Here is a 27,467-nt window from a genome sequence, read left to right as displayed (position 1 = left end):
ATGGGACAGGGTCCTGACAGGGAACAGATACCCCCAGGCCTGAAGGAGCAAGGGAAGCAGTGGTCACTGAATCCCAGACGGGGGAGCTTCACAGAGAGGACCACATGGGAGGAACAATGGCCTGTGGTAGACACATCTCACAGAGAGGAAACTGCAAGAATAAATATCCTGGCTTCACTCTCCTTTCATCTTCTGCCTGAAGTCTCCTCTAACTGAACCACCTGAAAGGTAGAGTATAACGGAACTGGTGGAGATCTACAAGGTCAGCCTTCCAGGGCCAAGAGCAAGGTGGAGAAGTGTCACAGTGGGCCTGGAGGGGCAAAGGGGAGACCGAGAGGATGCAGGTAGGTTGAGCCATGAAGACCAAGAAATGTAGACAGATGGAATGGTATTTTAAATGGGCACGGGGTAAAGAAGAATGTGTATGTGTGATGTATGTTTTGTTATAAACAGTGGTTATCTTTGTAATAAATGATTATTATACTCTGTTTCGTTTCTTTGTTGTATGACCTTTTTATCTCTAAATTTAATTTGGTTAAATCTCTCTTTAATTGTTAAAAGTTCAAACACAGGAGAAGTAAAAGGATTGGAAGTGCTTGTGATACTTTTCAGCCCATGGATTCAGAAAAAATTATCTGGTTTTTAAAAGCAAAGTTCTTATCTTTAACAGTGATTGATACACATTGTGGTTGGTTGCTTTTTGTGAAAAGCACAAAAAGAACTTAAAAATATCTTCCCCAATTATCTCAAATTAAGAATCACTAATTAGCATATGAAATATGAAATAAATTTTATACTAATGAACAATTTGTATTTTGAAGTCAGTTTCCATATAAAATAAATGATGAGTGTTTCTCTCATTCACATTTTGTTTTCCAAGAGGGAATATGTTTCAAAGACCGGGACCATGACCAAGATCTGATGTTTCAAAGTCCCAAGCTTGCTCTACATATGCGAATTTTTTCCCATTAATTTCTATCGTGCTTTGAAGATAGCACCTTCTATTGAATTGTTTTTCACTTGTCTCTTTTCTCTTCTTGGATTCAGAGCACAAGATTTAAAACAGGGGTGGCAGTCTGTGATCCTAGGCAATACACATGCATCTAAAATAATTCAAAGACATAGAAATGGCAGAATTAACACTGTGGTTAAAAGTAATAGCCAATGAAAAATCTAAAAGAGAAAACCACTTTAAAAAAATAGATATTAGATTTTGAAGAGAAATCTATTGCACATGTTTTTTCATGTAACTCAACCATTCTGCCTCAGTGCGTTGTTGGTTGGGGTGTAAAAAAAGACAAACTTTTAAAGTTGTAATTGGATTAAAAGGACTTTATCAAATTGGTAAAGCAAAGCACTGAATATGGAAGGTATCTGTTTTGTTTTATTCCTCGTGGACTCTTGCGGGAGAGAGTGCTTTTTGAAACCAGTGGACGCTTCTCTGGGCCTGCTTTCTCCTTCTTGCTAACCCTTATCAGGTAAATGTCTCTCACTGCCCATCTTAACTTCATCCACTTTCTGATAACTTACAAGGATAGGAACTCCTGTTAGATAGTTCTTAAATGGGAATCAAAAAATATTTCATACATTTTTGTGGCCCCTGGGCTGTGCTGTTAGGCCATACTATCCCCCTAGAGTTCCTCTATGTGGTCTGGCAGCTTGGCCTCCTGCCATGCATGTTCTGGAATTTCCTTACTCTCATAGAAGGTCCTAAGAGTTTTTTCCACAGTTCTCGATTGTTCTGGTACATTGAATCAGATGCTTTCTGTATGGCCCAGAACCATATAGGAAAGAACTTGAAACTAGGTCAGAACTGGGATTTAGATATGTTCGGGATGTAGAAGGACTTGTGGGGTCCTTGAAGGATATTGAACAATAGGGAGGAATAATGGACAGTGTAAGAAGGCGGATCATGAGAGAAGAAGAAGTCTGGGCCCAAAGTCTGTGCACAGATACGTCCTCATCCTCCTAGGAGAGCCCCTACACTCGAGGGAAAAGCAGCTTCGGCGTGGAGGGAAGGAAGAACTTTGTCATGAAAGCCCCACAGTTTGGCAGTGTGGAAGAGCTGTTCAAGAGAAGCAGAAATTTTCTGGCTGGCTATCGGGAGAGAAGAGCCCCAGTTTCAGTGTTGTGGAAGAGCTTGTTAGTAACCCAAGGACAGCAGAGAGACAGCAACAGAGCAGAACGGTGGCAAGGGCAGCAGACTCCCAAGCATGGAAACCTTGGGGGACCCCTGTGGAGCATAACAGAGGAGGTAAAGCCCAAGAAAATAACTGGACTTCATGCTAAGCAAGTGAGCAAGGGCTTTAGACATTGACATTCAGATTTTCGTGTTTCATGTAACACAACTTTATTGACAATAAGGCAGTAAATTTGATCATCTGGGTTTCACATATTTTTCCTAAAATGTTATGATATGGGTTTTTTGTTGGTTTGTTTTAAATCTAAGTTAAAATTTTGATGTGGAGTTCTACATTTGGAGGGAGAACCCTGAAATAATCCTGTGTCTGATTAGAACTGTTGGTTTCCAGTTTAGCCCAGAGTAATTGTGGAGAGAAAATAACATGTGCGGCTTGAGCCTAAGCATAGTCTCCCTAGGATTCAGCCATAGGTCCAGGCACGTCTGGATAATTAGATGGTTGGACCTGTCAGGAGTCTTTTGCTTGAGCGTTCAGAGCGTTCACAGGGCAGAGGCACTTGAGAAAACAAGATTTGAAGCACATGAGAAAGATACCAGCCTCACGGGGAGGGCCAACACTGAAAATAACATAGCGTGTGTCCTCTGCTTTCTCTGCTGACCCAGCCCCTGTGGACTCAGGTCTGGATCATAGGGAGAAAGGATTGGAATAAAAAGCAGTGTGACAGTTTAAAGGGTAATTTTACCAAAATTTTCTTAAGATATTGAAGACAGGGTCTGCATAACAGAGTATAACAAACTTGTGGATGAGGAGTCTCTGCTTGAGGTGCTGCTGAAGCGCAGTGTGATGGGGAACGTGGTGGAATGAACCAGATTTACCTCGTGCTAAGGAGAAGTGAAGTGGGAGAGGTAGGCAGCAGTGCCTTGGGCGATCCATCTGGCACCTTAGCTGCAGCAGCCCTGGTGACAATTCTCGCAGCATCAAGCAACACCTTAAGCAGCCAGACAAGGAAGGACGGCAGTGATGACGGGGAGGATTACATCCGGAAGCACACATGATTCCTACAATGATTGGGAGAAATTGATGTGTGGGGGGAGGGGAGAAATACTGATTTTTGCCCCCTCTTATTACTCCCCTGACTGCATTTGCTGGAAGGAGTAATATCAAATGTATAGGGTTCTCTTAAGAATCAAATGAAATAATATTGATGAAAATACTTCAGGAAACGTTAGAAAATATTAGCTTATTATAATTACAGATTATTGTTGGCTCATAGGGTCAGAAAGGATTTTAATCATATACTCTTGTTGGTGTTTTCCAGTGATGAAATGATGCCACAGATAATAGTTCACAACTGGTTATTCTATGTGGATTTCTTGATGGTCTTTCAATTAAAACTTCTACATTTGCTTATGTTTTTTAAATCATTTAACTGTTTTTTAAGTCACACCTTTATTGGTCTCTCATTGTTTTGTTAGGTTAATTTTAGATTTTCCACCTAATTTGTAAAAAACTTGAGCGTGGTGATCATTTTTGATACCTCTGATGCACTCTTCACAGAGTCTGGTTCACTCAATAGCTTTTGAATTCAATCAGGAGAGTTTTATTTTTAAATTAAAATAATTAACAAAGAAATTAAAATTGTATTTCTAATTCCAATGTCATCCCACTATGAAATCATAAATTAATAGCAAAAGAAAAGTAAAACAAAGGTCCCCTCTCTTCCTATCAATTATTTCTGAACCAACCGAAGTCCTATCTTTCCTCTCCAAAGCTTTTTTCATTTCTGCAACTAACAGTATTCTTTTTTCTCCTGATTTGCATCTCATTTTTTTGTCCAGGCAATAGGTTTTGGACTTTGATTATTTGCATCTTATTATATTAGTATATATTTTTAATAATATTCTCTCATTATTTTATGTGTCAATCTTGAGTTCCCATCAAGCTTTTGGATGTGGGACTCTATCTTATACTCTGAATGGACGATTTGCACTTCCTTGAATAGTATGTCACATGGTATCAACATGTATTGTTCTAATTAAATTTTTGTGATTGTTGACTTTAATTAAAAACAACCCTCCAATTTGCAAGTGACAAGGCAGTGACTGTGAGAGACAGATTGCCTAGGAGTAGTTAGAATGGTTGCAAGTTCCTTCTGCTGGTGTGCTATACAGCAGAGTGAGGTGGGTTTGTCCCCACCGTTCTCTTGGTGTCTCATCTTTGTTTGAAACCTGTTTCTGCTGGTGACAGTATACAACAGAATTCAAACAGATGTTTCCTTATTTTTATTTTTTAAAAAGACCTCCTCAAAGACAGGACTGGTGTCACATTCATCATTATTTACCTGAAATCAGGTTCAGTAATTGACACATGGTGTGTATTCAGTGAATGCTTTTATTGAATGAATGAATAAATGGATGGATGAATGATGAGAAAACTTGATCTGCAAACTGGTAAACGGGCAAATATTTTCCACTTGTCCTCTGTTAAATGGAATGAAACTGGTTTCATGCCGTATTATGTGATTACTATTATGTTATTTTGGTAGGTAATGCTTTATTTTTAAAGTAACCTTAAAACTATTAATCTCTGCATAAGTTTAGGAATGTGAATGTACTCAGAGGACAAGAATGAAATTAAATAAAACTTGGGGCCCTCAAACCAAGTTTTTACGTGAACAAAGAAACTGTTCTTTTAATTGGAATAACTTTACAACATGATCAGTTTTACCAGAACAAACGTTTTTTAATCTTAAAATGAGACTTTATTGTTAAAGCCCATCACTGAGGGGTAGTCAAGTGATCAAACTTGAAATGGAAACCAGAGGCAGCTTACTGCTTCATGAATTTTGCTGGTCACAGATTAACCATGTTGCATTATCCATGATCAAAGCCCAGCACATTTGCACCAAGGGTCACTTTATGACCAAACACGTTAGTGAACTAGAATGCTGGGCAGGCACTTGTAACTCTTCTAGGCTGTGATTCAGGGCATCTGGCAGGACCCACCTGCTTGGTGTCTGATGCCCACTATTGAAATTTGCCTTCTGTGTGAAAGCACTGTTGCTAAAATAGTTGTGTATAATACAAATATAAGTTGACCCCATGTGATTGATATACAAAAGCTATGCACAAAACTCTAAGTGATATTAATTTTCCCATAAATCTTCTATTATTACCCAGCAGAGCAGGATCTTTGAAGAGTGGGTTATGGTACAGGATTCCAAGACTGGAAGTAGAGATCAAGGCCAGGAAATGAACAGGCAGACCTAGATAATAGCATGAGAATCTGAGGCCCCGGACCAGTGGAACAGTGTGATAACACCAGAAACTGTAATTACATCCCCAAAGTCCTTTGCATTTGCTATATAACATAACTGAATCATGGAAACGATGCGCCATCATCTTCACGGGTTCTGCCCTCCCTCAAGGAGAGGGGATTATTCCCGGCATGTCCCTCAGGGCACAGGGATCTAGGAGACTATGTTAGAATTCCTACCACAGTATCCTTCCGTTGTCTAGGACTTTCCATTCTGTTTCTGGTCTTGTCTTCTGCTTCCACTATCAGAACCCTGTCCTTACAACTTGCCCTAATGTAACCTAATCTGTATCCACAATAGACTCCTCTTTATTTCTGCGTCATACTAATCATAATATACTGGTTATGAGTGTGCGTGCTAAAGTTGAACATTTTAGTATCAAATCCCAGTTTTGCTCCCTACTAGAAAATTGCCAACTGCCTCAACTCCGTCTATAAAGGGTAGTGATGGTAATATCCATATAGGAGATAATATATTGCTTATGGGTTTTTGTATGGATTAAGTGATATGATACATTTAAAGGGCTTGGCACAGTGTCTGCCACATAATTCTCAAAAAATGTTTACATATTATTAGTAGTATATCCTGTTTCAATGGTTTTATTCATATAGTATTTCTCTACATGTGATACCCTGATAAATTCCTATGCATCCTTCAAAACCCATCCTAACCTTGGTTATACAAAATGTCAACATTTGTATAATGTTGGGAAGCTGATTGAAGGGTATAGGGGACTCTCTGTTTTTCAATTTTTCTGTAAGTTTAAAATTATTGCAAAATAAAAGTTTTGCAAATGTCATAAATGTTATCTCCATTATAAAGCTTCCTAATTCCGCTCATTATAGAATGAATGCTTCCATTCTACTCTCATGGAACTTTGCACATGATGTTTATCATATGACATTATATTTATTTGTTTATATGTCTGTCTAGAATATAAACTCCATGGACACAGAGACTAAGCTTTATTCATCTTTATATCTCTGATATACAGCATCACATGTGATATAGCTTACAGCACACGTTACATAAATGCTGGCTCAATAACTAATTGTTGAATGAATTTTTGTTTCTTGTGCTCAAGAGATCACCAATGGCAAAATGGGATGTGTTTATAGGAACCTGTGGGAGGGTCAGCATAGTATAGAAACGTGGTTATCCAAGTGCGGTCCTTGGACAAGTAGCATTATTAGCCACAACTGGAAACTTGTTAAAATACTGTTTCTTGGATGCTGCAGCCTAGATCTATTGAATCAGAAATTCTCAAGGTGGGGGCTGAGCTGTCTGTGCTCAACCACTTTAGTGCAGACCAAGATTAAAAATATGAATTATTATACTAATGTGTAGCTATGTTAAGTAAATTTAGAATCTTTTAAGTGCAAATATTTTATTAGAGGGAAATGATATGGATAAGTTATCCTTGAGAAATAATTGAATTCCCACTTAGCCATTTTTATAATGATTTTGAATAGTTACTATAGAACTTAGATATAGGGACCTATATACATTAAACATGAATGAGTTTGTTCATTTTTTTATTAGCCTTCTGCCAACCAATTCTTGTGCATTGCTTCAATACAGGAAGGTAGAATGCTTTTCTTGAATATTTCCCTGTCTGACATTTGTTGCTGTGATCACAACTTTCTTTACTGTTAATCATAATATTAACCATTCTGGCCTCAATACAGGTGTCTTCAAATAACTGTTGACGCCTGCCAAGTGCCAGCTGCTGCCGTGTGGTCCAAGATGCTTCTTCAAATTGTATTTGAGCATCCATTAGGCTTTCAGTATATAGCTTTTATAACCAGTTTTATGTTATCAGCAAATATTGGTGGAGTTATAGGATTTCATCTACTAAGTCATTAAGACATTACAATCACACATCTGCAGCTTCATTCTAAGGAGCAGCACCACTGTTTTGTTGCCATCTTTCTAATTCCTTGAAGAGCAAATGTCTTGGAAAATTATGTATAATGTATGACTCATCTCACAAAGAGCCTGAATCAGGAAAGCATTTGCCCGTTTGCTGCAGAAGCTGTTAAATCTTAACTTCTGTCTTATTGGAGAAAAATCACTTCCTTATGTCCTATGGGCAATATTTTCCTTTCAGAGAGTGGGGGCTGCCCTTTCAGAACTCACCTTCCTTTTGATGTCTGTTTCCTTTTCATGCTAAACAGATCATAATTTACACAACTGTGCAGCTGAGGTCGGTTGGGGAAGAAGCCCCTGCCTTGAAAGCAGGAAACACAAGTTCACATCCTGCTTCTGTCAATTACTATGTGTCTGTAAGATACGACCTCTCCAACTCTCAAACTTAACTGAAGGTTAATAATATTACTCTTTCAAAGTTGCATTAAGAATTAAATGAGACAGTGTACATGAGAGTGCTTTGCAAATGTAAGGAATTAGTTTTATGATCACAAATGGCAGCCTCAAAAAGAGCAGTCACTTTTCAGTTATCCTTAGTGAGTCCAATAGTCTCTATGCCAAAGGGACCCAAAGTTAAGTGGACATTCTCTGCAGACCACATCCTGGGAAGCTGCATTTATTTTATCATCCCCCAGGGGCGCTATTTGTTATATCTCTTCCAGGTGGGGAACCAGTAAAGGGTCATAACTTTATCAGCTTTGTATTTCAAGGCAAATAGGTTTGGCAGTAGGGAGACTGTGATAAATTGACATCAGAGGTAAGAATCAAACAGATCTGTAATGGCCTTGATGTTAGTGATAACAAGGGATAGATTCCAGAATGCTGTGAACTCAAAACTAGATGAATTTGATGGAACCTACAGTCGAGGGAGAAAAGAGTCACTTGAAGGTTCCTGCCCCAAGTGACTGAGAAGACAACTGTTATCTTAAAACACATTGGGGTGCCAGCCTGGTGGCATAGTGGTTGGGTTCTCGTACTCTGCTTTGGCGCCTGGGGTTCACAGGTTTGGGTCCCGGGCACAGACCTACACACTGCTCATCAAGCCATGCCGTGGCAGCATCTCACACACAAAATAGAGTAAAATTGGCACAGGTGTTAGCTCAGGGCCAATCTTCCTCACCACAAACAAACAAACAACAAACAAAAACCATGCTGAGTTACAGCCAGGCAGTCATACTCAGAGTGTTGATTAATGGACCTGTGTCAAAATGTATAGAGGTATCATTGGCATGTCACAAGACTCATCACTGCTCCCTGTCCTGTTCAGATCTTTTCTTTTCAACATCTTCCTGGCATCTTTAATCAACTTTGGAGAAAAAAAAATGAAATGTAGAGAGGTGTTAGATGACAGAATCAAAGCTTGCTAAATTCTTCCTAAGCTAAATGGAGCAAGATTCAAGTCAAGAGCATACTGGAAACATCCTGCATTTAGAGTAAAATATCCACTTACAAGTAAAGGACATTGGAGACTTCCGTTTCAGCTGTAGTTGACAACATATTGATTTTGAGCCAGTTGGGTAATGTGAATAATAGATATTCATATCAAGGAAGAAAAATGTGCTACTGTATTCTATATAGTCTGACAAATCTGGGGTTTTGGTGTCATTATAGGTATGTATTTGAAGGGGGCTGTTGACCAGTTGGATTACATGCAGGGGCAGGATGGAGTCCTATCTGGAAATTATTTCCTAGGAAAGAGTCCAAAAGAATAGTGAACTGATAAAATTGGAAAGCAGATACATGACACAGGCCATGTAGTAGATGCTGTGTGTGCCACCCAGATCCCCCATCAAGATCAAGGCCCTAGTTCCCTCAGCGGCTGGCGGGGGGGGGGTTGCCTGCTGATGGCTCACAGCTGAGTCCTTTCCCAAGAACTGCCCTCTGTCAAAGGAAGCCATCTCTAAGGAGATTCCACCTGCTTCTCAGCTCCTCAAGCGCAGCCCTATCCAATGACTGGTCTATGTACCAGGGTACAAAAGCCTAGTGCCGTTGCCTTGTGCAGGACAACTGTGAAGCATCATCCCAGCTTCAGAGCTACTTGTGTGATCAGCTGAGGCCTCTGTTGCACCTGCATCTCCTGCCCAGTCCCAATCTCACCGCCCTCACTCTCTCACAGGTGTCTCCGAGAGCAGTCCCCATTAAACCTTCTGCGTGGAGATCTTTTCTCAGTCTGTTTCCCGGGGAATTCTACCACTGACATTATAAAGACTGGGAAAGGATAAATTATCCAATAAACGAGGCTGGGACAGTTGTTTCTTTCCATATGGAAAGAAAAAATAAAGTTGGAGGTACTTCATGCCATGCACAAAATCTATTTCAGGTGGATTTAGAACTGAAATGTGAAAAGCAAAACTTCATAGCTTTTGGTAGAAAATATGCAAGGATTAGGAAAGGGTTTCTTAAAAGCACGAACCATAAAGAAGATTATTGGTGCATTTGTCTATATTAAAATAGTATAAGTTTAAAATTAAGTTAAAATCATTTGATGGCGACAAATGATATTTTAAAAAGTAATAAGAAAATCTGGGAGAAGATATTTGCAGCACTTATTACAAACAGAAAATTATCGTCCAAAATATACAAAGAATTCATGTAAATTAATAAAGAAAATGCAAACTACTCAAGAGAAAAAAGGGGCAAAGAAGGTAAGTCAATTCACTTAAGGGAAAGTCTGAATGATGAATGTGTGAAAATATGCTTAGCCATATAAGCAATTAGGGAAATGACAGTGAAAAGAAGAACTTATTTCACACACATCAGTTTGGAAACCAATATTTTAAATTTATTTTATAATTCCTTTGCTTCTTTTTCTTTTCTTCCTTCGTTTCTTTGCGTCTGTGCCTTTGCACAAGCCATTTTGGCAATGAACTACTCATCCGTCAAGATGTAGCGCAAATGTTTTCTTTTCCATGAAGCTCTCCTAACCTTCTTGGTTAGCGTTAAGCATTTCCTCTTATATATTCCAGATAGTGCTTTGTGCTTCTTCCATTTTAAAAACACTTGGCATTGTCGTGATCAGTTACATATGAGTCTCTGACGCTAACTAGATTATGAGCCTCTGGATGGCAGGGGTCCTCTAGGGTTTATCTGGGTGCCTCTGGCATTGAACATAGTGTCCGGCACCTGACTAGTAACTATATCCTGAAGGGGTGAATGAACCAGTTCCTTCCGCCAGTAGCTTTTTCATAAGATCAAACCCCTTCAAAACGATGGCTGAAAAGTCAAATACTCTGCAGTGGTTGCTTTGCTTTGTTTTAGTTCAAGATAAACTCTATTTTTGAAGAGTTTTTAGTCACTCATTATCTGCAGTGGAGCTTATGGTTAAATGTGTTCCCCACCCTCAATTTAAAGAGAATAAACAGATAAGCTGGTTTTTTGTTGTTGTTGTTGTTTTATGCCGTAGATGGAAAGTTGCATAGGGACAAAGTGAGTGTTATTTTTCTCTCTTATTCATTGCTTTTCTCCCAGGCATGTTGCTGCCTAGTGGTACTATCAGGATTTATTTTTAATCCTGAAAAAATGAAAGAAGTATACTTTGCCTAGAGAGATAAAATGTGTTGACATATTTAAAAAAATAAAATATCTCCCTCAGGAAATCTGTCTTTGGAAACGTACATCCTCCAGGCATTTGAAAAATTTCTGATTTCTTTTTTAAAAGCCAGCAGCAGTTCTACAAACTTCACATGGGAGGCTATGATGTAGTTGATATCTGTCACCTCTTGCAGTGATTATAAAATACTAAAGCTAGGCGGGATCCTTGGGCCCAGTGCCCTCATGGTACAGGTAATAAAAATGAGGTTCTGTCCAAAGTGTCATAACTGTTTAGTGACAGAACAGTCCAGATCTTCTAACTGATTTTGGTTCTTTCCTTTTCTCCATGTACTGTCCCCACCACCAATTTGAAGGTAACAAGAAACTTATTTGGATTTTCTGTGGCTTTGAGTTACAATAGCCATTTAGGTACTTACTTGGGAGCCCTTGCAATTTTCCCGATAAGCCATTGCCTGGTGGTCTTTGTCCCGTTAATAATTAACTTTCATTAGCACCTATACTCAAGGGGATAAAGCAACTCCATTCCAGAGCAATATAATTATTTAGGCTCATGGTCAACATGGAGTCAGAGGTAAAGGTTTGAAAAATAACTTAAAAATTTACTTGCTCGTTAATTAAGTTATGATAAAGATTCTGCTAAGTGTAATAATCTAATATGATAAGTGAACTATAATTAGTAATATCTCTGAACTTCTGTTTGCTCATTGGCAAAATGAATAACTTAGCATAAATCTCTGAGGACAATAAATCTTTGAGGATCTTTTACCTCTAAATATTTTGATTCTGTGACTGTAATAATAGAGGATTCACCCAGACTTTGCTTATCTTGAAAATAATGCTGGAAATATTGCTTAACAAAAAAGGTTTTCTTCATTATTTTTTTTGAAAAATGACCTATGATTAAAATGCTGTCTTGTTTTTCTGAAAGTTTCCTAGGAATTTCATTAATCTCCATATATGTGTTTTCTGTCCTTCATTTACTTGGTAAGACTATGATTTATTAAAACGAAATAAATTATATTGTTCAAATCATGTGGTTCCTCTGTACTTGATTGGTTGGCTGTAAAGTTTGAAGGAGACTTCACGGAAGAATGTGGGTAATCATGTCTATATTTGAATCTGAATTCTGCTGCTATGGTCTAATGCCAGTTTACAACCTCTCTTCATCTCAGTTTTCTCTTCTCTACAATGGGAATAACAAAATGTACTTCATAGGGTTCTTATGAAGAGTAAACAAGATGCCAAGCACAGTGTCGGGCACACTGTAAGTAATCATGTTGTTAGAGTATACCAAATGAAATTGCAACTACTAGTTAAATTTTTCTTTCCGGTGCGGACGTATACTTTTCCTTTTGATCTCATGAAGCTTTAAGTACTTACTTTGCTGTTGCTGTCCTGAAAGTATGTTTTGAAAAACGTACTTTTTGATTGTATATTCAAAACAGTTGGTCATAATTTCATGTGCCAGTGAAGATGGGAATATATGTTTCTGATTTCCATAACAAATGCCTCTGCTTTCTTTCCCCGCCACTCTTCTCTATAGAAACAGCATAGCAAAGGGATGGCTGGCTTTCCATAAGAGTGTTCAGAAAAGACCAGTGGACAGATTCTCTAGAAGCTAGAATCAGTAGATTGTGAATTTCTTTAGTAGAGGGTTATGGCTTTTTCATGTTTGCATTCCCAGCACCTGATTGGCATAAATAAATCTGCTAGTGAATATTTTATGGAGCATATGGGAGGGAGCCAACCTCCTTCCAAATTCTTATGATAAAGATTTGGTACTTAAAAGGAACTTTAATCAATTTCATAAGCAGAAATGGATAATTTTCTGCCCATATTCATAATGTTTCTGATACAAAGAGCAACTAAAAGCAGTGAAGGCTGGCATGGGACCGCAGCAGGGGATGATCACAGTACCTAAGCAATGGATGAAGAAGTAGATTCCATGTCAGTTTTGACCTCAACTGAGACTGTCCTCATAGACACACTGGCAATGGGTTTTTCAACTGTTTTTTCATAAAGAAGATCTAGAACTTTATATCAAAATCCATTGTATTGTTTATCATTTATAATTTGTTGCATATATTTATGCTTAGGTTAATGTGTGTTGAATTACATATAGTCCTTCATTGTCAATTAATTCTTTTATTGTCACCATAAAGTCGTAACTTAACAAAAAGCCCTGCCCTGAGTAATGTTATAACAGATTAAGAGGCCTTACCTAATTATTGGAAACAAAATTTTGATGCTCAGGACAGGTGAAACCAGAATAAGCAGTAGCTCTTAGAGAATGCTGCTTTAACAAGGATTATTTCTAACCAAGTGTGTTATGCAGTACACCAGTACCAATGTTTTTTTTTAAAATGAGTATAAAAATATTAAAAAGTGCTGATAACAAGGTAATTTTTCTCCAGCAGTACTTTGTACTAGTTCAACAAATAGGACTTTGCATAGCTGAAGCATTTCATTCCTGCCCATGAAAATGCTTATGTAAAATTAAGTTTTTGATCAATGCCCCACTGCTGCTTGGAGGTGATTAGTACAACTTGAAGTTATTTTTTAAAAAAATAACGACAAAAATTTTCTCCAGTGTATGCAATTTATATTATCTCTGCTTACAGTTACCAATGTGTCTCATCCTCTCCTATTCCTCCATTTCAACAGGAGAAGGGATTAGAAGAATCTGTTTGTCATTAATCAATCGACTGCCAGAACCCAGCTCTTCTTTTCTCCTTTCCCTAGGCATAGAATTCTAGAAAAGCCAACAATAAGGTTCATAAAATAAAGTGAAAGAGACATGGGGAATTAACGTTTATTATGGAGTCCCCAACTGTGCGAGGCTGATTACATGGAATTGCATTTACTGCTTAGGAGCCTGTGCTTTTCCCATCATCTCGTGCCTCTGTGTGTGTGTGTGTGTGCAGGAAAAGAAATGAGATAGCTGAAGGTGAGCTCTGGCGCAGTATAGTTTTTGGCTTCTGCTCATTTATCCTTTGAATTTTTAAGAAGTTGCTCAATGAAGTGTTCTTTTATGACTGAGAAGGTCATTTTGCCAATATAGACCATTTTGATAAAAGTCTAATTTGCCAAAATGGCTTAAAATGCCACCCATGCTTTTTAGATTTTGGATATTGGAATTTATTCTCAAGAAGAATTCTACTTGCTGCCTCATTCTCATCACTCTTATCCGTTAGATCCCATGTCATTCCCAAACAGCTTGTTTTGTTTTCCTTAGCTCACAGGTACTGTCAGAACCCGACCCTACCCACTTGGGGAATTGTGCTTGTTGGTGAGGCGGGTGCCTCTCACTTTGTGTGAATAGAGGACATTTCTCTTGAGACCTGTGTAACTTAGAGGTAGGTTTCAAGACAATAATAGCCACTAACAGGCTACTATTTAAATAAATAAAATAAACTATTTTAAATAACCAAGGCCGTGGCCTTGGTTATTTAAAAACCAAATCATTATCCTCATCAGATTGCAGGCAGTTCATGGAATAAATGTTAACCTGTGTAAGGTTTTATTATACTTGGGTTGCGTATGTGAATTGACCAGTGCGATCAAGAACTGGGTCCTAGGTATGTAGCTTACTGGGGATTCTGAGAAACTCTTTCTTTCCTGAGGGAAAAAGAGGCATCCATAAAGTTTCAGGTGAGGATGGTTTGCTTTAGTATAAAGGGCATGGATTATTTTACAATGGTTTAAAAATAGGTAAGGCAGGGGCCACCCGGTGGTGTAGTGGTTAAGTTTATGCACCCTACTTCGGCTTCCCGGGGTTTGCAGGTTCGGCTCCTGGGCACGGACCCAGCACTGTTTGTCAAGCCATGCTGTGGCGGCATCCCAAATAAAATAGAGGAAGATTGGCACAGATGTTAGCTCAGCAACAATCTTCCTCAAGCAAAGAAAACAGGAAGATCAGTAACAGATATTAGCTCAAGACGAGTCTTCCTCACACACACAAAAATAGGTGAGGTAGTTATCTATTTCCAAACGTACAAAAAATATATGTTCCAGTTGTCTGAATGAAGATTCATAAAATGTGTGAGTTTAAGATTTAAACCTTGATTTTACCATACACAGCCCCATCTATGGAGTATTCTTGTGAAAGAGCTGAATCTCTAGGTAATTAGGCAGCCAGGGCCAGATTCCATTTCACAGGAAATATGGAAGCCAGAGGGATAAGTTAAGCAATACCGTGAACAAGCAAATAGATAAGTTCCTACTTAGGACTGTACTGGGGTTCTTTCTTTTTTATTGAGATATAATTGACATGTGATATTGTATAAGTTGAAGGTATACAACATGTTGATTTGGTACATTTGTATATTGCAACATGACTACCACTGTAGCATTGGCTAACACCTCTATCACATCATATAATTATCATTTTCTGTGGTGAAAACAATTAAGACCTAGTCTCTTAGCAACTTTGAAGTTTAGAAGGCAGTAAACAAAAGAGACTGGTTGGCAAAGGAGGTTGGGGGAAGCTGACTGGTCTGGCAAATACTTAAAAGACCTTAAGAGACATAGCTACCAAATGTAATGTGTAGACTTTGCAATATGATTGAAGTAAGCCACCTGTAAAAAGACACTTTTGACAATCAGGAAAGCTGAATATGGACTACATATTTGATAATATGGAAGAATTACTGTTAAATCTGTTAGGTAGGATAATGGCATTGTGAGTACGTAAGACAGTGATTCTCAATGTGTGGCCTCTGACTAGCATCACCGAAATCACAAGGGAATATGTTAGAAATGAAAATTTTCAGCCTCACCCCAAACCTACTGAATAAGAAACTCTGGGGGGTGGGGCCCAGCAAAAATATGAGAATCACTGATGTAAGAAAATATCCGTATTTTTTTTTTTTTAAAGATTTTATTTTTTTTTCCTTTTTCTCCCCAAAGCCCCCGGTACATAGTTGTGTATTCTTCGTTGTGGGTTCCTCTAGTTGTGGCATGTGGGACGCTGCCTCAGCGTGGTCTGACGAGCAGTGCCATGTCCGCGGCACTGCCATGTCCGCGCCCAGGATTCGAACCGACGAAACACTGGGCCGCCTGCAGCGGAGCGCGCGAACTTAACCACTCGGCCAAGGGGCCAGCCCCGAAAATATCCGTATTTTTTTTTTTTTTTTTTTTTTTTTTTTAGTTTAATAAACATTTATTCCTTTAGTTGAACAACCTCTACACACAAAATATATGGTTTAAGTTTTTTTTTTGAATGGAAAGGAATTTAGTTCTCAAGCAGTTTTATGAGCCTGCTACACGTTTTCTAGAAATCATTTAACTGAACCTAAGACCCCTGAACAGGCAAAAAACTGGTTTAAGGAAACCAGCAATTAAATTTTGAAATCAAACTGCCTATTTTTAAGTCAGCAAACCCAGAACTGGAAAGAATTGGGGCAACTCCTCTTCTGTATTTCCTATACACTCAAATTCACCCTGGGAGACAGAAGCCCAGTCTACTGGAAGACATGATGCAAACAGAACGTGGTGGTATGCTTAGGGTTAAGTTGGGCACAATTGATGGCCTGGCAAGTTTGTGGAATGGTAAGGATTTTGAGAGTAGTTTGAGCAGGGATGAGAAAATAACTGTAAACACACAAGATTGGAAACCATGAACTCATATCAACACCAACTTTTCTCAGTAGCCTAATGGGAATGAATAAAGTGGGTTGACCCAAGATTACCTGACTGACTGGACTGAGCAACAATGTTATCTTTAAAGCCAACCATTTTTCCCCTAACGTGGCTAAAGAATTCATAATGGTCACTTCAGCACTACAAAGCATTTAAAATTTTCATCAAAGCTGACTTTTTCTATCCTCACACTTGAAAGCTATCTGACGGCCACCAGTTTCCCAGTCCTAGCACTGACGACTAGCTTACAAACCTCAACTTTAATTCCCTTGTCATTCACCTAACGCTCAATTCGCATCAGTTTCAACATATACCAGCGTAAATATCGTTAATACTTGGCACAAAATTCAGTATTCTACAACTCCGTCATGGGAATAAACCAGAAGTCTCCACCTTTTATGTGAACTTCAATTGCACTGTGGAGCCCAAGGTAATTTTGTTTAACCAAAATTTTTAACTTGTAAGAGCACCCTCTTGCAACAGGTTTATTCAATTCTCCTAAAAATGGTGGCATTCTAAACTTTTCTCCTTTCACAAGCAGTGGTTACATAAATGAAATATTAAGACCTAAAAATGTGGACCCTCGACAAGTTTATTTTTCTGCATATGATAATCAGGATATCCTTCACATTTCCAAGCAAAATCCATTTAAAAAATGTGTCTTTGCCAAACTCCAAAAACAGCCAGTTGAGAGTAATCCAGGAGAGCATTGCATCACCCCAATAAAGCTGTAGGTTTCATCACATGCACCAACAAATCTACATGGCTAGTTTCTGCACTCCTGTTACAGAATTTATTTTACACTTATTATACCAAACAGCATTTTAAACACTGACATATAAACTCCCTAATAAGATAAAGCAAAGATGAAAGCATTTATCTTATTAGAAACAAGATACACCGTCACTTATAGTTTTCAAACATTATTGCACTTTAACTTTCATAATTTGACAATGCATTCATGAAACAAACTGCAGACAACTAGTTTTAACAGACAAATTAAAGAACACTTTTAAGCAGACATGACTGTCCTAAATTGTTTATTAGGTAAGAATTTTACAAACATTACTTATATTAGCGGTAACGGTGAAGCTGCAGAGTATTGCGCCTTCTCCAAGCTGCACGGCGAGAACCACCAATAGTGTGGTGGAACTTGTGGCCCTTTCCAAGGCCACGGCTCTTGCGGCCTGCAGATGTCAGCCCTCTCATTTCCCTGTGCTTGTGGACTGGTTTGGTGATCCACTGGGTATCAGGATTTCTTCTAATAGCCTTATGGAATGGATCAATGAGGATCACCTCAAAGAATTTGTATGTGGAATCTTCGCCAACCCAGTAAGAATTCAGAACTCTCAGAGCCCCACAGTGGCGTCCAGCTCGTTCCTCGGCAACAGACTGAAGGCTTCGAGCAAACTTGAGCTGGTTAACACCATGATGCACAGGCTTGCCGTAGGTCGCGCCCTTAGGAACGGGGCGTTTGCGGCCACCACGGCGCACACGAATGCGATATATGACATAACCTTGCTTGGCCTTGTAGCCCAGTCTGCGCGCCTTATCGGGCCGGGTGGGGCGGGGCGCCCTGTGGAGCGCCGAGAGCTGGCGGTACTGCCAGCAGCGCACCCTGAGAAGAAATCGCATCACGTCCGACTGCTTCTTCCTCCATAGCTCCTGGATGTACTTGTAAGCGCCCATCTTGGCTTACCTGATGGCTGCCGCCAGACGGAAAGGAAAGAGCCTTTCTCCCACCAAAATATCCGTATTTTTAAAGAGATACTTACTGGGGTATGTAGGAGTGAAATGATGTAAGGCCTGGGAATGGTTTTACAATACTTAAGTTAAAATAAAGTGTGGGATTTTATGAAGCAAGTTTGGCAAAATCTTGATGTTGGTTTGCCATCTGGCCCCCTACATGGAGGGTAAGGAGAGGCTGAAGGAAGAGGTAGACGATTCTAGATTGGTAGGTGGCAGGTTTCATAAGCAAGGGAACTTACATTCAAGGCTTGTCTTGGGCGCCTGCCAGACTAGTAGATTTCTACATTCACCCACCAGAATCTTAAAAGTTTATATAGAGACCTCAGCTGGGTTCAGTCGCGTATTCAGTCCTGATGGTCTCAACAAACACATTGCTCTCTCAAGGCTGCATCCTTGAAAACAGTTCCCACTGAGGGAATGGTGAGCAGAGCTTACAGTCCAAGGACAGGGAAGTGGGTAAGGAGCCTCCGATTGCCTGGGTCCAGCTTGTGTGTCAACTGATGGTCACCTGCTCTCGATGACCTCCTTCAACACCAGATAATTGTTTTGTTGAGATAATGCGTTTGTGTGGCTGCGTTATATGGTTCTCTCTATTTTTGTGTCTATTTGGAAATATTTATTGGAAAATTTTTTGGAAACCTTATGACATACATACAAAAGGAGGAATCCTTCTCAGAAAAACAAACACACACAAACTTGATTCTAAATTTTATAAAAATTTCCTGTTTGCCCATAGCAAACTGGGTTTTAGTCCTGGCTTTGCCACTGACCACTTTGCTGGGTGGTCTTGGTAAGTCAGTCTCCCGGGAACCTCATCCTTCTTATCTGTGAGATAAGAAGGTATAATATGTGAAATGTGGTGAAGGTTCTTTAAAGCTTGCTGTTCTTGACTCTCTAAGCATTCAGGTGAGACATCAGGCCCCTCGGCAGCATTGCTTGTCTGCAGGGTGATCTGTGGGTGAGCTCTCTTCCTCTCTCTCTCTCTCTCTGGCTTTACATCCATTTCCCATCTCAGAGGACAGCGGCATTCTCTGGGATGCCCAAAACCCAGGCACATCACCCTCTGACAGAGTAGATAAGATATGAAATCTCATGAAGAAGATCTCCAGGGACTTGAAATGTGAGGTGCCTTTCAGGTTAGGTCAGAGATGGTGAAGGCCCAGAGCAGAGTTGGGCCCCATTGCTCCTGGCATTTGCCCTGGACCCTTTCTCTTGCCCTGTCACTTCCATGACCACCACCTCCTCATATATGGAGGGACATAGCATAACGGTGTAAACTCTGAGTGGGTTTGGGAGCACTAGTTCACAGCTCTCATACTTCTAGAACCCTATTGATTAGAATAATCAAAGCTGTGTATCCAGTTTGACAGACAGCAATGGTATCCTCACTACTAAGAGGAGTCAGGTTATCTAGTAAACCATTAGAATGCAGAATTGCTTGGCCAGTTCAAGCTTCTGTGTGTTCCTGTGGAGGGGTTAGACTACAGGAAGACAGTCTCCCTGGGGAAGGCTTTGGGGGACATACCAGGCTGATCTTGGGGAGGGGAAGGCAAAGGAGGAAATGATGAGAATATAGGAACGTGATGTATGCATAGGCACACATTGCATTGGCAAGAGGGAAGAAAAATGAAACAGGAGGAAGCTCGTGGGAATAAGGAACGACAGCTGCAGAGTTCAGCAGCCAGGGGTTGGTGATGCATCCTCTCCCTACTCCTCTTTAGATTACCTGATGGAAATCTAATCCTGCAGCGCAGGCAATCAACGATAGTGTTCTCACCGACAGAGCGGGTCCTGCAGGCCTTTTCCCGGTGTAGGAACTTGCTGGTTTTCTCTTCTCATCTTCCTTGCTTCCTTTCATTTCCCTATATTGATTTTGGCCCTGTCTGTGTGCTAAAAAATAACCATGACCGTGACAACAGTTGTCTATTGAGCCCTGTGGACCAGGCACTGAACTGGACACAGTTCAAATCACAGTCTGCACAATAAGACGTTGAAATCACCTGTCCTCCCATTTTACCACAATGCTGTGTCCCCTGTGGCCATGGAATCATTTTCTCCAAACTGTAACAAAAAACATAGCTCTGTCATTGTGATTATTTGCATTTGTATCAGCAAGGCTCTCACAAATCATTCATTCATTCAACAATATTTATCGAATGCCTATCATATTTTCATTACTGTTCTAGGTATAGTGGACAAAACAGACTCCCAAAAAAGCTAATCCCTGCCCTCCTAGAGCTCACATCCATTCTAGAAGGGTGAGGACTGTTGATGCTAGTAATCAATAATCAATCTATAGATTACAAATGGGACAAGTTTATTGTTTGAGCCAATGGTAAGGACTATAGCCTGGGAGAGGGACCTCCACCAGGCAAAGAAGCACCCTGGAAAAGTGAGGTATACAGTATGGTTACATATCATTTTAGAACAAGGAACAAACATCAAATGTGACAGGAATACTTTTTTTTCTTGTTACTACAGTCACAAGATATTTGCTACGTACAGCAGGTCAGTCTGACTCTGGTTTCTGAGAAGGAGTGCTTATCTTTGAAGAAATCCTGAGATGGGACGGAGGCATCCATCCTATCTTAAAGGCAGCATTCTTTGCTGTGGGATCCTGTAAATGTTTAAAGTAGATGTAAAATGTATGCTTGACAGGCCACAGCAGGCCGTTCCGGGAAAACAAGGTCAGGCCGAATCAATTTCCAACCAAAATGGCTTTCTCGTATACCTCAATAGATATGAACTTTCCTTATTGCTTTTCATATTCCTTCAGGACCAAAATGTAGAGTAATCAGTAAGTTCTATACTATGTTAGCAGGGCATATATGTGATGGGAGAAAATAGGGCAGAAGACAGGCTTAGGGAGTGCCTAAGTCTGCTCCGTGGTTTTATGGTCCATGGAATAGGAAGCTTGGTTTTGGTATATAATGCATAATGATAATTCTGTCCAGATTTAAGTAATTTATTTTAAGAATATTGCATAACTCTCAGAAGGTAACCTAATTGATGCCAGTAGCATTCCATGGAGGGAGTCACTTCTTACTGTAGGCCTTGCCAGCTAAGCTTTTGCTTTCTCCAGCTTCACTCACCCCTGCCAAGAGGCCTCTTGTTCCTCAGGGGCTTGCTTTTCTCATATTTCAGAAGGACAGTGCATACTTGTGTCAGGTGTGAAAGGGATCTTTCCTACTTGATGCCAACGAGAAGCAGCACCAGGGAAGGCAGTCTGATAGAGCAGACATTCTCCTCGCTAACTGGGTTATTCTGTGCTCTGGCTGATCTTCTGTGAGATCTTCCTACTGTTGCTCAGTTTCTACCAACATTTAAAGTCAACGTTCTCTTTATTTTCGGGGACACATCCCTACAAAATAGGACTTCAGGGAGTGAGTGAGATTCTAAAGACTCTCAAAACTTTACATTGGTCTTTTGAAATAAAAATTATGTAGAGAAATTTCTAGGACAAGATCCTCAAATAGTTATATATTTAACATCTAAAGTGCTTATTAGTCTTGCTGTGTGCAGGTCAAATGGTGCATCATTTGAGTTTTAATACTTTCAAAAAATTCCTTGAGGGATCAAAAAAGGGGGGAGCATCAGAAGATAATTTGAAGGGAGAAACTCAGTAAACAAAACATTTCAACTCTACAGGCTGCCTTTATGTTAGTTGCAAAACATTGTGACTCAAATATATTTCCTTTTATTTTTAAGTTTCTGAAGAAAAGCCAAGATAGCGGAATGTCAGAGAGATTAAGCAACTGTTCCAGGGTCATAGTTTTCTGTTTTGTTCCCAGTGTCCTTCCACTTGATCTTGTGGCTGGTAGTCCAACAGATGGTCATAAAGCCAGTCCGATCCACTGCCGTTTCCCTATTGCTGTAAGGGGGAAACACCCAGCACTCAGGATCACAGCAGTCAGGTGCAAGCTCGGGTTCTGATGCAGGTACAGAACTCGTTTTGAAACTGTATTTGAATGGCAAGCACACTTTATTTTATTTTTTAATTTTTTTGAGGAAGATTAGCCCTGAGCTAACTGTTGCCAATCCTCCTCTTTTTGCTGAGGAAGACTGGCCCTGAGCTAACATCCATGCCCATCTTCCTCTACTTTATACATGGGACACCTACCGTAGCATGGCTTTTGCCAAACAGTGCCATGTCCGCACCTGGGATCCGAACCGGCAAACCCCGGGCCGCTGAGAAGTGGAACATGCAAACTTAACTGCTGCACCACCTGGCCGGCTCCCAAGCACACTCTTTTTATTTAGATTGTGGTTTATTGGGTAGTTTGGGAGTGAGGTGGGCTAGAACTGTGAGCTCGATGACCCCCTTTCCCACTGCTTCCAGAGCTATCCTTGGGCCCCAACAGCATCCTTGCTATTATTTTGTTTTGTCTCTTCTTTTAAACTTTATGACAGTTTCTACAAGTTCATTTAAAATTAGAGGAATCCAATATGATAATTTTTAGGTCTACTTATTATTTCATAGAAAGCAGTATTTCTTGGCTATTTTGTAGTGTTGCTTACACAAGCTTTGTGGTTTGATGGTAGTGCCTTGGACTAATGTCTTGTCCGCTGCGCAGGTTGGAAGTAAGTGTAACTACTTGTACTCTTCTGAACACCAAGCAAATAGTTTGATGTATGTACTCTTAGTTATATTATTATAAAACAAGTAGAAAGGTTAATGGCTCACTACTTTGTCCCAAAGATATATGAACATGCCCCTGTGGCTTTAGGATCCTTTGAGGAAGGTGTCAATACTCACAGTTATCATTACTCATAACTGTAGAAACTTAGGGGTTTAGAAGGTATACTCTTCCTACTGAGAAGATCATCCAGCCTCATCCCTATCCCTAAGACAGAGTTCCAGAGAAATGAAGTAACTTTCCTAAGGTCAAGTAGCTAGTGGGTACCAGAGCCAGGATTAGGACAAGGTCTCCAGCATTCCAGTAAACGCACTGTCCTCTGCAGTGCTCTGATGCTGTTTGCATTGTTTTGCTCACTCATTTGCAATCATAGGCCTCATGGCTTCATATTGCAAGAGGCCTGCTTAGACATCATCTGTTCCAACTCTTTCACTTTACACATGAAGACAGGGAAGCCCAGAGACTTGAAGTGTCTTGTCCAGCCTCACAGTGGTCGTAGGTGCTGGAAATGGGACTAGAGACCAGTTTTCTGATGCCCAGCCCAGTGCTCTTTCAGCTACGACCCTGCTTCTTCATCGGTGGCTGTGCCTTGGAGAGTGTTTTAACTCAGAACCTAAAGACTCCCATGAGCACAGTCATATAGTCTTCTCTTCTTGTGAGTTGGGCTATTGAAGGACACGTTGTTCCATGTGATGGTGGCACTTAACGTTGGAGGCAGAGAGACAGTGCTCTGCCTCCAATTCCGTTTGTCACTCTGTTGATTCATGGCTCATCTGTAGGCCTCAGTTTTCTCATGTACAGAGTGAGGGCAGTGAATTACGTGTTCCTTTCTGTTGGAGAATCCTGTGGTCCTTTTCCAGACATGTATGTTTCTTTGTGTTTTGTCCAGTAGAGGGGGGTGTGTGCTCACAGACTACCAGCTCCTCTGGACTCCTCCTCCAGGTTAGATTATTGTGGAGACACTTAGAGGGTATGGTGAAATAGATGCAAGTCTGGGCAGGACACCATGTGGGAGGAGCTGGAGACTGTGGTGGGAGTTCAAGTGGCTGTGCTGCTTGGAATTAGCAAAGGAAATTAAAAATATTTCTGGGAAACAGATCACCAAGGTCCCAGAAATTCTTTTTAGATTAATGCTTCACCAAGAAGAATGACAGGCTGGGAAACTGCAAGTTTGGATGTTCCTGTAGCAATTTTACCCTCTGCTCTTAGATGTGGTGAGTATTCTGGGTGTAACACATACATAATGTCATGCCAGTCCTGGTCTGGGGCTCCTTTTCCAAATGACATAATGTGGGCTGCATTGGAAGAGATATAATATCTCCTTTTGACACCCAATTGCACACAGGTAGTTTCTTCACACCGGAAGCCTAGGTGCTTTGGTCTGGGAAAGTCCAAATGGTTCATTCATTTTAGTTAAGGTGATAGACCACTGTGGATCAAGATAGAGGCCCAAGAAAAAAAAAATGAAATACTTGTTTCTCCTGTTTTGAGTACGGAAGAGCAGGAAGGAGAAGTACTGATACCTTCCTCGCTGGAGAAGCCAAAGCTGTAGAAAAATTTTGGAGAAATGCAGTTTTATTGAAAACATTCAGCTGCACATATTTTGAACTATCAGAACTGAGACAAGCATTTACAGCCAGGAACAAAGGAGAGAATGAGAGAGTGAGAGGAAGAGAGGGCAGGAGGGACAAGTTCAGGAGTTAGTGGTGAGGATGAAGAGAGGAAGAAAAAGAAAATGCTTGATGTTTTTCTTCTGACTCAACTGTGGAAATATTTTTTGAGGCTGCTTTCCTAACTGGTCTGAACTATTGCCCTAAGTGGCGTAGGTCACTTCAGGGAACTTTCTAGGCCCTGAATGTCCTTATCTTTGTTGTTTCTTTCTTGTGGAGAGGGTCCAGGCAGATGTGGGAAAGTCTTAATAACAAGCTACGTCTGATCAGTATCTTTCTTCCTGGATCGGAAGGAGCTTTTCTCTCATGTATTTAAATAATATTTAGTGGCTGGTAGTGGTGTTTCTGTCACTTGAGGCTGGATTATCCCAAGAAGGCATCTGCCTTGTAAGTGTTGACTGCATGGTTCCTACTTTTCCATTGCTCTGACTTGCCTCCCTCGTTAATTTCCTGATGGCCTTCCCTCGTGGCCACTCAGGCAGTTGTTTTGAGGAGGTGGCCTACAATGATGTTATCAAATGTCTGTAAAACTCACATTGGTAATTGTGTCTGTGAAGGATATTTCCTGAGGTCAGCTCTTGGCATTGCAGACTATGTTCACGGTCTATCAGAAATCATGTAGAATATACAGTGATGTACTCCCTGCCCCATAGGAGCCTACCTGAAAGTGCTTGGGCCACACTGACACACAATGAGCAAATATATTGATGACCAGTTATGCTTAGAGGTTTCTCAAAACCTGTCTCCAACTAACATTGCCTTGTTCAGAAAGAATACCATATAAGTCAATAAAAATAATAACCATCCTCATCCTCAGTTTCATATAGCTCTTTAGTTTCAGTGGACTTTCACAGACATGTTATTTGATCGTCTCCCCAACCCTGTGACTATCATCACAAGTAATCTTTGCTTCATAGATGAAGAAACTGAGGCCCAGATTTAGGTAACCTCCAGTAAAGAAATACAGCTCGTAAGAGATGGAGCCAGAACTCAGACCTAGGTTTTCTCAGTACAAGTATAATTTGTAAAAATGATAATATCTTGTTAATATATGATAGAGCTAATGTGGGTAATTTGATTCTAAAAACTAGAAGAACTACAGTTTGGTTGAAAGAATCATGTAATTTCCCAAGCCTTCTGGAAAAAAATATTTCTTTTCTCTCATTAAAAAAAACGTTTCTTTTGGGGGGCTGACGCCATGGCCGAGTGGTTAAGTTTGCGCGCTCCGCTGCAAGAGGCCCAGTGTTTCGTCAGTTCGAAGCCTGGGCGCGGACATGGCACTGCTCATCAAGCCATGCTGAGGCAGCGTCCCATGTGCCACAACTAGAAGGACCCACAACTAAGAATATACAACTATGTACTGGGGGGCTTTGGGGAGAAAAAGGAAAAAAATAAAATCTTTGAAAAAAAAGTTTCTTTTGACATACATATATATCATTATATAAATTATGTATGTGTGTCTGTCTACATATATATGTATATATCATTATAGAAAACTTTGGAAACACAGAAATTATTTTAAAAACTAATAAATAAAAACTGCCCAGTCCTACAAGTCTAAAATAACCACTTAATATTTTGAACTTTTAAAACTGCATATCTATATTAACAAAATTATAATTGCTTTATTTTATTTCACAGCATTTTCCTATGCATTAAATTTTTTTAAATGAGTTTAAATTTTTGTATATAGTCCATCAAATAAATTCACATTTATCATAATTTTTTAAATGACTTCCTTCTTGTTGTTTTCTCAGGTTGTGTCAATCTTTGCTACCAGAAACTGGTACAGCACACAACTTTTCATCTAAATTTTTGTTTATGTTTCTAAATAGTTTCATAAAACTGATTCCTAGACTTAAACATTTAAAAAATGATATATATATATATATATATGTTTAGTTTCTGAAATGGAAACAAAATGCTAGCAGAGCAATAGCTGACAGGCACAAGAGGAATGTTTTCTGAATTTGGGGGAATTGGGATCAAGAATAGATATTTGGTCCATGGAAATTGGAGGCTCTTCTGGGTGTGTGGGAGAAATCTTTTTAGATCTAGATTTAGACCTCACTTCCTTTAAAGTTTTCCCAGACATCCTCTCTCGTATACATACCAAATATCAGATTACACGTTCTTCTCATGTGCCCCACTGCACTCTGCACCTGCCCTCGTGTAGCACTCACCATACCAGAGTCTCATTGCCTGTTTGCTTCTGAGTAGCTCTTATAAGCCCACAAGCTCTTGAGACTAGGGACCCTGTCTTATTTTCTGTAACCCAACACTTATTTTCATAGCACCCAACACAGTGCATGGCGCAGGCTAGGTACTTGTGTTAGTCTGTTAGAGCTGCCATAACGAAATACCGCAGATTGGGTGACTTAAACAAGAGAAATCTATTTTCTCACATTTCTGGAGGCTGGAAGTCCAAGAGTAAGTGCTGGCAGGGTGGGTTTCCTCTGAAGCCTCTCTTCTTGGCTTATAGACAGTTGCTGTCCTGTTGCCTCTTCACATGGTTGTGTGTCCCTGGAGTCTCTCTGTGTGTCCTGATCTCCTTTTATTAGGACACCAGTCAGATTGGATTAGAGATCACCCTAATGGCTTCATTTGAACTTCATCACCTCTTTAAATGCCCTGTCTCCAAATACAGTCACATTATGAGGTGCTGGGGGTTAAGGCTTCAACTTATGGATTTTGGGGGAAGATAATTCAGTCCATTACATTACCCCACACATATTTTTATTGTGAAATATTACATTCTGGCATCGTACCTTTTGGATGCTAGTCAACGTCTTTCTGGCCAGAGGTATGAACAAAGGAGGCAGTCTAGTATCTT

The 27,467-nt window shown here is 40.0% G+C and overlaps 2 protein-coding genes across 9 annotated transcripts in view; one reads left to right on the top strand and one right to left on the bottom strand.

Annotated features, from left to right (window-relative positions):
- Window positions 1-27,467, top strand: part of FMN1 (formin 1) — a 385,713-nt gene that overhangs the window by 41,329 nt on the left and 316,917 nt on the right. The gene's annotated exons all lie outside the window — the stretch shown is intronic.
- Window positions 16,058-24,422, bottom strand: LOC100060989 (large ribosomal subunit protein eL15). The gene has a single exon (XM_070239365.1). It carries the CDS (start codon window positions 18,265-18,267, stop codon window positions 17,653-17,655), a length of 615 nt encoding a protein of 204 aa, XP_070095466.1. The 5' UTR covers window positions 18,268-24,422; the 3' UTR covers window positions 16,058-17,652.

This window comes from Equus caballus, chromosome 1 (genome assembly GCF_041296265.1).
Source record: "Equus caballus isolate H_3958 breed thoroughbred chromosome 1, TB-T2T, whole genome shotgun sequence".
Lineage (NCBI taxonomy): Eukaryota > Metazoa > Chordata > Mammalia > Perissodactyla > Equidae > Equus > Equus caballus.
The sequence above is the reverse complement of the archived record's forward strand: the minus strand, read 5'-3'. Positions and strand labels throughout refer to the sequence as shown.

What these genes read in the sequence shown, in the direction of transcription:
- LOC100060989 (XM_070239365.1), bottom strand. Translation starts at nt 18,267, where the DNA reads ATGGGCGCTTACAAGTACATCCAGGAGCTATGGAGGAAGAAGCAGTCG.